Raw genomic sequence first — 12449 nt, forward strand, 5'->3', positions numbered from 1 at the left:
GTGTGTGATACTCGTGTGTTTCAGGCGCTGGTCTGGCGTTCGTGGCATACCCTGAGGCAGTGGCTCGCTTGCCCATCTCTCCCCTGTGGTCAGTGTTGTTCTTCGTGATGCTTCTCACCTTGGGTATCGGCTCACAGTTCACCATCGTTCAGACGGTCATCACCTGCCTCGTCGACTTCCTGGGTCTACACAAGCACCACAAGTACGTCTCCGCCAAGTAATGTGTTGATAACCGTCAAGTAACGTGTTGATGGCAGTCAAGTAACGTGTTGATGGGTGTCAAGTAACGTGTTGATGGCAGTCAAGTAACATGTAGATGGCAGTCAAGTAACATGTTGATGGCTGTCAAGTAACGTGTAGATGGCAGTCAAGTAACATGTTGATGGCAGTCAAGTAACGTGTAGATGGCAGTCAAGTAACATGTTGATGGCAGTCAAGTAACGTGTAGATGGCTGTCAAGTAACGTGTAGATGGGAGTCAAGTAACGTGTTGATGGCTGTCAAGTAATGTGTTGATGGCAGTCAAGTAACGTGTTGATGGCAGTCAAGTAACGTGTTGATGACCGTCTAGTAACGTGTTGATGACCGTCAAGTAACGTGTTGATGGCAGTCAAGTAACGTGTTGATGGCAGTCAAGTAACATGTTGATGGCAGTCAAGTAACGTGTTGATGGCAGTCAAGTAACGTGTTGATGGCAGTCAAGTAACATGTTGATGACCGTCAAGTAACGTGTTGATGGCAGTCAAGTAACGTGTTGATGGCAGTCAAGTAACGTGTTGATGGCAGTCAAGTAACGTGTTGACGGCAGTCAAGTAACGTGTTGATGGCAGTCAAGTAACGTGTTGATGGCAGTCAAGTAACGTGTTGATGACCGTCTAGTAACGTGTTGATGACCGTCAAGTAACGTGTTGATGGCAGTCAAGTAACATGTTGATGGCAGTCAAGTAACATGTTGATGGCTGTCAAGTAACATGTTGATGGCAGTCAAGTAACGTGTTGATGGCAGTCAAGTAACATGTTGATGACCGTCAAGTAACGTGTAGATGGCAGTCAAGTAACGTGTTGATGGCAGTCAAGTAACATGTTGATGGCAGTCAAGTAACGTGTAGATGGCTGTCAAGTAACATGTTGATGGCAGTCAAGTAACGTGTTGATGGCAGTCAAGTAACGTGTTGATGGCAGTCAAGTAACGTGCTGATGGCAGTCAAGTAACGTGTTGATGGCAGTCAAGTAACGTGTTGATGGCAGTCAAGTAACGTGTTGATGGCAGTCAAGTAACGTGTTGATGGCAGTCAAGTAACGTGTTGATGGCAGTCAAGTAACGTGTTGATGGCAGTCAAGTAACGTGTTGATGGCAGTCAAGTAACGTGTTGATGGCAGTCAAGTAACGTGTTGATGGCAGTCAAGTAACGTGTTGATGGCAGTCAAGTAACATGTTGATGGCAGTCAAGTAACATGTTGATGGCAGTCAAGTAACATGTTGATGGCAGTCAAGTAACGTGTTGATGGCAGTCAAGTAACATGTTGATGGCAGTCAAGTAACGTGTTGATGGCAGTCAAGTAACATGTTGATGGCAGTCAAGTAACATGTTGATGGCAGTCAATTAACGTGTTGATGGCAGTCAAGTAACATGTTGATGGCAGTCAATTAACGTGTTGATGGCAGTCAAGTAACATGTTGATGGCAGTCAATTAACGTGTTGATGGCAGTCAATTAACGTGTTGATGGCAGTCAAGTAACATGTTGATGGCAGTCAAGTAACATGTTGATGGCAGTCAAGTAACGTGTTGATGACCGTCTCTTCAGTAATGAACATAAGTTTGAACTTTCTCTTCAGTAATGAACATAAGTTTGAACTTTCTCTTCAGTAATGAACATAAGTTTGAACTTTCTCTTCAGTAATGAACATAAGTTTGAACTTTCTCTTCAGTAGTGAACATAAGTTTGAACTTTCTCTTCAGTAATGAACATAAGTTTGAACTTTCTCTTCAGTAGTGAACATAAGTTTGAACTTTCTCTTCAGTAATGAACATAAGTTTGAACTTTCTCTTCAGTAATGAACATAAGTTTGAACTTTCTCTTCAGTAATGAACATAAGTTTGAACTTTCTCTTCAGTAATGAACATAATATCCATAATATACATAAATGACCTTCCAAATGCTTCGCAATTACTCAAACCCACACTATTTGCAGATAACACTACATACGTCTTCTCTCACCCGAGCCCAGTCACGCTAGCCAATACTGTTAATACCGAATTACAGAAAATATCTACCTGGATGAGGACTAACAAACTTACACTAAACATTGACAAAACCTACTTCATTCAGTTTGGTAACAGAGCTACAGATGTCCCTCTTAACATAATGATAAACGGATCACCTATCACAAAACTAACAGAGGGAAAATTCTTAGGAATCCACCTTGATAATAGACTCAAATTTCATACACATATACAACAAATTTCTAAGAAAATTTCCAAGACTGTAGGCATACTATCGAAGATACGGTACTATGTTCCACAGTCAGCCCTCCTGGCCCTATATCACTCTCTTATTTACCCCTATCTCACCTATGGAATTTGTGCATGGGGCTCAACAACAATTAACCATCTCAGACCACTAATTACTCAACAAAAGGCTGCAGTTAGAATGATAACAAATTCTCACTACAGGCAGCACACTCCACCAATATTCAATACACTAAACCTACTCACCATACAAAACATCCATACTTATTACTGCACCTATTACATACATAGAACACTTAACTCTGATATTAACCCTCCCCTCAAACATCTCCTTGCCAACCTCAACAGAACACATGACCATAACACAAGGCACAGAATAAGTTTGAACTTTCTCTTCAGTAGTGAACATAAGTTTGAACTTTCTCTTCAGTAATGAACATAAGTTTGAACTTTCTCTTCAGTAATGAACATAAGTTTGAACTTTCTCTTCAGTAATGAACATAAGTTTGAACTTTAAATTAAATAAATAAGTTTGAACTTTCTCTTCAGTAGTGAACTTTCTCTTCAGTAATGAAAGATTTTGAACTTTCTCTTCAGTAATGAACATAAGTTTGAACTTTCTCTTCAGTAATGAACATAAGTTTGAACTTTCTCTTCAGTAATGAACATAAGTTTGAACTTTCTCTTCAGTAATGAACATAAGTTTGAACTTTCTCTTCAGTAATGAACATGATTTTGAACTTTCTCTTCAGTAATGAACGTAAGTTTGAACTTTCTCTTCAGTAATGAACATAAGTTTGAACTTTCTCTTCAGTAATGAACATAAGTTTGAACTTTCTCTTCAGTAATGAACATGATTTTGAACTTTCTCTTCAGTAATGAACATAAGTTTGAACTTTCTCTTCAGTAATGAACATAAGTTTGAACTTTCTCTTCAGTAATGAACATAAGTTTGAACTTTCTCTTCAGTAATGAACATAAGTTTGAACTTTCTCTTCAGTAATGAACATAAGTTTGAACTTTCTCTTCAGTAATGAACATAAGTTTGAACTTTCTCTTCAGTAATGAACATAAGTTTGACCTTTCTCTTCAGTAATGAACATAAGTTTGAACTTTCTCTTCAGTAATGAACATAAGTTTGAATTTTCTCTTCAGTAGTGAACATAAGTTTGAACTTTCTCTTCAGTAATGAACATAAGTTTGAACTTTCTCTTCAGTAATGAACATAAGTTTGAACTTTCTCTTCAGTAATGAACATAAGTTTGAACTTTCTCTTCAGTAATGAACATAAGTTTGAACTTTCTCTTCAGTAATGAACATAAGTTTGAACTTTCTCTTCAGTAATGAACATAAGTTTGAACTTTCTCTTCAGTAATGAACATAAGTTTGAACTTTCTCTTCAGTAATGAACATAAGTTTGAACTTTCTCTTCAGTAATGAACATAAGTTTGAATTTTCTCTTCAGTAGTGAACATAAGTTTGAACTTTCTCTTCAGTAATGAACATAAGTTTGAACTTTCTCTTCAGTAATGAACATAAGTTTGAACTTTCTCTTCAGTAATGAACATAAGTTTGAACTTTCTCTTCAGTAATGAACATAAGTTTGAACTTTCTCTTCAGTAATGAACATAAGTTTGAACTTTCTCTTCAGTAATGAACATAAGTTTGAACTTTCTCTTCAGTAGTGAACTTAAGTTTGAACTTTCTCTTCAGTAATGAACATAAGTTTGAACTTTCTCTTCAGTAGTGAACATAAGTTTGAACTTTGTATCCAGCAGTGACCATGATAAACATAAATATGACTTGTTAATTTTCGTGCAAGAGAAGCCCTTAATGTGACTGTTGTTTGGATGATTTTCACTAGGACGAAGGTCTGTTTCCCTGTAATCTTTAATGAAGAATGTAAGGAGGCATGGTTTAATAAGGTCCTGGTGTGTATGCTGTCAGTCTCTTGTTGGAGGTGAGCAAGGTCAGAGGTTCCGTGTGAGACAGTAAGAGTGGAGCAACACGAGGTCAGAGGTTCCGTGTGAGACAGTAAGAGTGGAGCAACACGAGGTCAGAGGTTCCGTGTGAGACAGTAAGAGTGGAGCAACACGAGGTCAGAGGTTCCGTGTGAGACAGTAAGAGTGGAGCAACACGAGGTCAGAGGTTCCGTGTGAGACAGTAAGAGTGGAGCAACACGAGGTCAGAGGTTCCGTGTGAGACAGTATGAGTGGAGCAACACGAGGTCAGAGGTTCCGTGTGAGACAGTAAGAGTGGAGCAACACGAGGTCAGAGGTTCCGTGTTAGACAGTAAGAGTGGAGCAACACGAGGTCAGAGGTTCCGTGTGAGACAGTAAGAGTGGAGCAACACGAGGTCAGAGGTTCCGTGTGAGACAGTAAGAGTGGAGCAACACGAGGTCAGAGGTTCCGTGTGAGACAGTAAGAGTGGAGCAACACGAGGTCAGAGGTTCCGTGTGAGACAGTAAGAGTGGAGCAACACGAGGTCAGAGGTTCCGTGTGAGACAGTAAGAGTGGAGCAACACGAGGTCAGAGGTTCCGTGTGAGACAGTAAGAGTGGAGCAACACGAGGTCAGAGGTTCCGTGTGAGACAGTAAGAGTGGAACAACACAAGGTCAGAGGTTCCGTGTGAGACAGTAAGAGTGGAACAACACAAGGCTAGAAGTCCTGTGTTAGACAGTAAGAATGGAGCAACACTGACAAAGTCCTACTGGAACATGCTAGGCTAGTACAACCCTTATTTTTGTGAAGTCGTGACATAATAAAGCTCTACTCAGAGCGAATGTGTTGATGATGTGGTTCTATTGATGCTGCGATTGTTGATCTGTTGATGATGTGATTGTTATTTTGATGGTGTGGTTGTTGATAATATGGTTGGTATCATACAGGAAGATGTGCCTGGGTGTGTGCGTTGTTGGCTGTGCCATCGGACTCACTATGTGCACCAGACACGGCATGTACATCCTCCAGCTCCTGGACAACTACTCTGGCACCTACTCTGCTCTTATGATCGGCTCTGTTGAGGTAAGTCACTCATGCCTTCATTCCTGCTTTCACTCCTTCCTTCATGCCTGCCTTCACAGCTGCTTTCATTCTTGCCTTCATGCCTGCCTTCACTCCTTCCTTCATGCCTTTACTCCTGTTCTCTCCTTCATGCCTGTCTTCACTCCTTCCTTCACTATTACCTTCACTCTTTCCTTCACTATTACCTTCACTCCTTCCTTCACTATTACCTTCACTCCTTCCTTCACGCCTGCTTTCACCCCTTCCTTCACTCCTCACGGGCTCTCACAATATGTGTAAGTTTATTCAGGTATACACAAATACAGTTACATAGAATTATCATACATAGCAGCATATGTGTAGAGAACCTGGGATAACCCAAAAAAGTCAGACAGAGTGACTTATTTCCATTGGGGTCCTTTTACCTTATTATTATAATATAAAGGTTATAATATTTTCTTATTATTCTATAATAAGAATAACATCTTATTATCATACTAAAAAGACTATCTACTACACGAAGGTCATTAAGACTATCTACAATACGAGGGTCATTACTAGGAATAAGGTCAAATTTACACGTATGTGAACATGTGTTTTAAACAAGTATGTGTTCACCAAGACATTGAAGCTATGTTTTGCACTCCAGGGTGAACTGAAGAAACCCTTGCTGATGGGCGAAACCTCAGTGTCTTGACAATCGCACACGTTTCTCTTTCACAAATGTTCACTGGCTCTTCATCCTTGGATCAACCTTGATTACCTCCCATTCCCTAGGGACTGCATGACCCCTACGTGTTTACTGCTCATCCCACGAATATAATTTTAATAATAGTCATAATAATATAATAGTAGTAATAATAATAATCATAATAGTATAATAATAATCTTTCTATTCTCTTTTCTTTTTCTAATTATATGGTGTGTTTCTTCTTCTTCGTCGTCGTCTTTTTCTCTCTGTCTATCTATTCATATATCTATCTTTGTTTTTTTTTTTAGTTTCTTTTTCATAAAACGTGTACCTACCTGGAGTTGATATGAGGGGGTCAGCGCCCCCACTGCTTGGTCCCACACCAGGCCTGCCACTTGACCAATAAAACTGAAGCTTCCTCACCAACCCGTGATGACTGTGTCATATGACACATGGATGACCGTGTCACATGATGCAGTAATGACCATGTCACCTGGTGCAGTGATGACCATGTCACATGATGCAGTGATGACTGTGTCACCTGACCCAGTGATGACCATGTCACAAGACACAGTGATGACTGTGTCACATGATGCAGTGATCACCTTGTCACATGGTACAGTGATAACCATGTCACATGACACAGTGATGACCGTGTCACCTGACGCAGTCATCACTATCCAAAATGGAAATGTTCTGTAGGGAGTAAACTCTCTTTCATGTTGTAAACAATATGAATTCTGAAATGAAGATGCTGGAAGAACTTATTGGAGGCTGGAGGTACCGAAGTACTTCACCTGGAGTATACATGGAGGGTGTTCTTGGGGTCAACTCCCTCGCGGCCCAGTCCATGACCAGGCCTCGACCTTGTAGTGACTTAACCCTGGCATGTGATTCATCTCAGTTAAAGTTACTGATGCTACATCCTGACCCTCTTTTGTGATACTTTCTTCTCCTGGACTGTCTTTACACTTTCGTCCACTATACACCGACCTTTTTTTTTCCTGTTTTTTCTCCATTTTCTTGCTCGGCTCTTATTTGGTAATGGTCCGGGACTGACCGGAATGTCGTCCAACAGTTTCTCTCTAAAATGTGGGTCTTTGAGGTCCACAGAGGAAAAAGCTGACAAGTGGGAATAAAAACCTGGTAGCAGACAATTTTTTTTTAATACAAGGTTTCTCCTAGCTGGGTTTTATTTAGGCACTTCTAAAATCATATTATTGATAGTATAAAATGCCGACAACTTACTTGATAAAGCCTAGTCTTGGGCTAAATGTTAAAGCTTTTATTAGAATGTAACTTGTATCATCATTCTTTTAAATGTGATGAAAATACTCACAACCTATTATTATAGAAATCTTTCTTTCTTGAAACTTTGATCATTTATCAGACTAGTGTAGGCCAGGAGGCTTTCTGCAGTGTTCCTCCTTTCTTATGTTCTTATGATCAGTTTTAGGCCCATTTACCCTTCTTGTAGGATTGTTCCGTGTATCGACAACTCAAAACCATTGTTTTTTTTTTCTAAATCTAAAGTGATCTAATGTCTAACATCTTGATTTCTATCCACCCACAGTGAGTCTTTGATTTTCATTTTCTGTCTTCATCTTCACTCTGGACCTTTGTGCTCTCTTTTTATGAGAACAGCTTATGAGACAAACTGTTCACTTGATTAATGTTACTCTGTTGACAGCTGGTGGCAATATGTTGGGTATACGGCGTCGACAACTTCATGAACGACATCAAACTCATGTTGGGGACCTACCCCTTCCCTCACTACTACTGGAAGTATGCCTGGAAGTTCCTGACTCCTCTCAGCGTCATGGTGAGTGCCTGCTTCAGTGTCTTCCAGACCTTGTAGTGACTACCAGACATGATGTTGCTTCCAGACCTTGTAGTGACTACCAGACAGTGTTGCTTCCAGACCTTGTAGTGACTCCAAGACATGGTGTTGCTTCCAGACCTTGAAGACATGATGTTGCTTCCAGACCTTGTAGTGACTACCAGACAGTGTTGCTTCCAGACCTTGTAGTGACTCCTAGACATGGTGTTGCTTCCAGACCTTGAAGTGACTACCAGACATAGTGTTGCTTCCAGACCTTGTAGTGACTACTAGACATGGTGTTGCTTCCAGACCTTGTAGTGACTCCTAGACATGGTGTTGCTTCCAGACCTTGTAGTGACTACTAGACATGGTGTTGCTTCTAGACCTTGAAGTGACTACCAGACATAGTGTTGCTTCCAGACCTTGTAGTGACTACTAGACATGGTGTTGCTTCTAGACCTTGAAGTGACTACCAGACATAGTGTTGCTTCCAGACCTTGTAGTGACTACTAGACATGGTGTTGCTTCTAGACCTTGTAGTGACTACCAGACGTAGTGTTGCTTCCAGACCTTGTAGTGACTACCAGACATAGTGTTGCTTCCAGACCTTGTAGTGACTACCAGACATAGTGTTGCTTCTAGACCTTGTAGTGACTACCAGACGTAGTGTTGCTTCCAGACCTTGTAGTGACTACCAGACGTAGTGTTGCTTCCAGACCTTGTAGTGACTACCAGACATGATGTTGCTTCCAGACCTTGTAGAGACTACCAGACATAGTGTTGCTTCCAGACCTTGTAGTGACTACCAGACATAGTGTTGCTTCCAGACCTTGTAGTGACTACCAGACATAGTGTTGCTTCCAGACCTTGTAGTGACTACCAGACATAGTGTTGCTTCCAGACCTTGTAGTGACTACCAGACATAGTGTTGCTTCCAGACCTTGTAGTGACTACCATACGTAGCATCGCTTCCAGACCTTTGTAATTAAAAGTTGCAGTGACAATTATTAAGCAACTGAATTTAATTTCCAAAATATTCACTTGCATCATTAAAATCAATATTTTTTCACATAAAGGCTATTTACATTATTGAACGGCACCTTTTCCCAGTATATGTCATTAAAACTTAACTAAATAGCACATTTTTCTCAGTGAGCAGTTTATCCCATTGTTTACCATTGTGAAAATCTTCCTGCCAAACAAGAACTCCATCAAAATTCATTTCTTTTGACAGTTCATCCTGATCTTTACGTTCATTGACTACTCACCATCCGTGTATGGATCATACCACTTCCCTTTGTGGGCGGACGTTCTTGGCTGGTTCATCTCATTCTCCTGCATCATAGTCGTTCCCATCCGTGCTGCCTGGCTGATGGCCGGCAAGAGTGGACCATTATGGGCGGTGAGTGGCTGTCTCTGTGTTGTGGGTGGTCAGCTACTGCCTGTCTACTGTGGGTAGTAAGTGACTTGCTGGCAGAGAGTAACTGTCTATTTTGTGAGCAGTGATTGACCATTCTTGTCATTACCTGTGAATGTCTGCCTCTGTGATTGTATGTGAGGAACTAACCATATCACCTGTCTCCCTCCCTTTCATCCTTTCCTCTTCTCTGTGCCTCTCTCTCAGCATTATACTGATCTGATCTTCCGGCATCCCTCTCTTTGTCCATCTCTCTTCCCAATCCCTCCTTTTAATATTTTTATTTTTCCCTCCCCTTCGCCTCTCTCCCTTACTTCTCTCTCTGCACATTTACTGAGCCTTCGTGTTTTCTCCACAGCGGGTGCAGCAGCTGTGTCGACCAGAGGCTGAGTGGGGACCTGAGAACAAGCGGCGTGATGATGCTTCTCTCAATTACATTGACTCCAAGACGCCTCTTGCATGCGGTGAGACTTAATGTTCTCTCGTGCAACAAGTCTATGTGTCCCTCTGTTATGTGTTCGTCATTTGTTGTGAAATGATCAAAGCCCCTAGAACTACCATCTATTCTAGAATACCAGTTCCTATAGGATGACTGTCTCACATTACGTACATCAACCATTTAGATAACGAATGTGTTCTATAATTTCTTTCTGCTCATTCATTTTTGTCCATGAACATTTTTACATTTCTAGCCAAATGGACACTGAACTAGTCGACAGGAATTCAATTAGTCTTTTTTTCCCATGATAGTTCTGAGTAAAGTTATAATCAACATAAAGTAATTTTAAGTAATTTATGAGTTCCTTTGGTGTTTCTGTTATGTTATTCACTAGCTCATATTTAAGTAAATATTGTCAAATGGAATTGAACCTTCTTGATAGGATGCACACAGTTAGGTGTTGCTTTTCACTATATCACTGTTTTTCCTCGTTGTTCTTGTATGTTTTAGTAATATTTGTGTTTTTGATGTTACAGATGATGAAGAGTACGAGATGGACCGCGAGTCTCCCTACCTGACACGGGTATCAGAGGAGTGGGAGGACGAAGAGGACGATGGTCTCCATATGAAGGCCCCCACAAGAGCCAAGGTCTAAATTTATTGTGCCCTCATTTCTATTGCTACCTATGATCTGCTGTGGCTACCTGCTGGAGATTATGCTAGGTAGCCAAGTCCCCTTGGGATTCGCTTTGTGAGAGTTCTAGTCCTTCTAGACACAATACCAGGTAAATATGTCCTCACTGGACCTCCTAGGGTCTGCTAGTAGCTACCTGCTCGAGATTATACTAGCTGGCCACGAGTTGCTGGGGTCTGTGTAGACTTGCTACTCCATGCATTCTCACAAGGATATGTCCCCCTCTTAATAGGATTTCATCTGAGGGTTCCTACAGAATGTATTGGAAAGAACGTCCCATTTCTGGGAGCTGTCTGACACCATCCTTGGGCCATATCTGGAGAATGCGTAGGACATCTCGTCAATTTATTCTTGCAAGGAAGCCTTGGAAGATCCTGTACCTGTAAATGGGCTCTTCCACTCCCACAGTCCAGAGTAGTCCACAAGTCAATCTTTCTCCAGAGACCTAAATAAATTACCAGAGTATAGCCTCATCTGCAGGGCTTGCAACTAGTTTTCTGTAGGTTAGCTTCCTTGGGAACCTAAGCAGAGCTTTAGAAGACGTCATTACCTGAAGTCAGCGTCTTCAGATTATTCTGTCGGTCAGTAGTCCTTTAGTGGTTCACTACTGCCTTTAGCACCTCTGTTCTTGACTGCAGTAGTGTTTCATCAAAAAGAAAGTCACAATAACGAACTCGGCTTCATTGTAGGGAGTAAGCTGTGGTACTTGAAAATGAGAAAAAATCAAATCCACCTTAATGTTTGCTCTCCAACAAATTAGCTACAAAAGTGAAACGTAAAACCCAGACTGCCATAAATAAACTTGATATGCCTTGATCTACTGGTGGGTTGCAAGTTTGTGTCACTCTCCTCCTGTATCATTATACTGTACCCAAAACTAGCACTTAAAGTGAAACTAGTATAATCAAATCAACACCAAAGATGTCATCTGTGAAAATAGGTAAAAGACACAAGTGAAACTAATGTGACATTTTATTGTGACAATGTTTCGCTCTCCAGGAGCTTTATCAAGCTTGACATAGCTCCTGGAGAGCGAAACGTTGCCACAATAAAATGTCACATTAGTTGCACTTGTGTCTTTTACCTAACATATTGTCGGCAATTCTACCACCATTAATACCATCTGTGAAAAATTGCAGCAGCTGCATGTTTATTGTACTTCCTGAAGCAGTAGACCTGTGTGGGCGGAGGCTCGATTCTCTGTCCGCTTAATCGCGGTGATGTTGGTGATGAAGAATTGCATCCTAAAAGGATTTTTTTGCAAGTGATACATATTGGTCTTGTACAGAAGGAATCTTAACAGTTGTTGGTCATTGAGTTACATTGTCAGTAATAATTTGTGATTATGTAATTCTTTATACATGTATGCATTGCATTATTTGTGAGTATTTTGTGCAGTACATACACATTCAATGTACAATGTATATATGAAAGTGATTAGATTTAGTATCTCAGATGACACATATATATATATATATATATATTAATATATATAACTGTAGTGTAAAGCACCCTTCTGGCAAGACAGTGATGGAGTATATGGTGAAATTTTTATGCCTTGGTGGGAATATATATAATATATAATATATAAATATATTAATTTAAATATTTTAATTTATTGTAAGCAGACATTAATACATATAACCCTATTTAAGCTCATAACTACATTCATGTGTGTGTGTGAACGATTGTGTGTGTGTGAATGCTAATGTGTGTGTGAACGATTATGTGTGTATGTGTGTGCACGAGCGATTATATATATATATATATATATATATATATATATATATATATATATATATATATATATATATATATATATATATATATATATATATATATACATGTATATCGAATCGAAGAAGACGACGAGAGCTGTCGTGAGATGGGAAAGAAGAAGGATAAGGAAGGA

General features: G+C 40.2%; 1 protein-coding gene across 2 annotated transcripts in view; it reads left to right on the forward strand.

Annotated features, from left to right (window-relative positions):
* LOC128694231 (sodium-dependent proline transporter-like) overlaps positions 1-11365 on the forward strand; it is a 58504-nt gene extending 47139 nt beyond the window's left edge. For both annotated transcript variants that reach the window (XM_070081223.1, XM_070081221.1), the window contains exons 9-14: positions 25-202; positions 5360-5495; positions 7856-7987; positions 9222-9389; positions 9763-9868; positions 10380-11365. In XM_070081223.1, coding sequence (XP_069937324.1) covers positions 25-202; positions 5360-5495; positions 7856-7987; positions 9222-9389; positions 9763-9868; positions 10380-10498 — 839 coding nt within the window. In that variant the 3' untranslated portion in view covers positions 10499-11365. The remainder of the gene's footprint in view (positions 1-24; positions 203-5359; positions 5496-7855; positions 7988-9221; positions 9390-9762; positions 9869-10379) is intronic.
* The last annotated feature ends 1084 nt before the right edge of the window (positions 11366-12449 follow it).

Source organism: Cherax quadricarinatus, unplaced genomic scaffold (assembly GCF_038502225.1).
Source record: "Cherax quadricarinatus isolate ZL_2023a unplaced genomic scaffold, ASM3850222v1 Contig1995, whole genome shotgun sequence".
NCBI classification, from domain to species: domain Eukaryota; kingdom Metazoa; phylum Arthropoda; class Malacostraca; order Decapoda; family Parastacidae; genus Cherax; species Cherax quadricarinatus.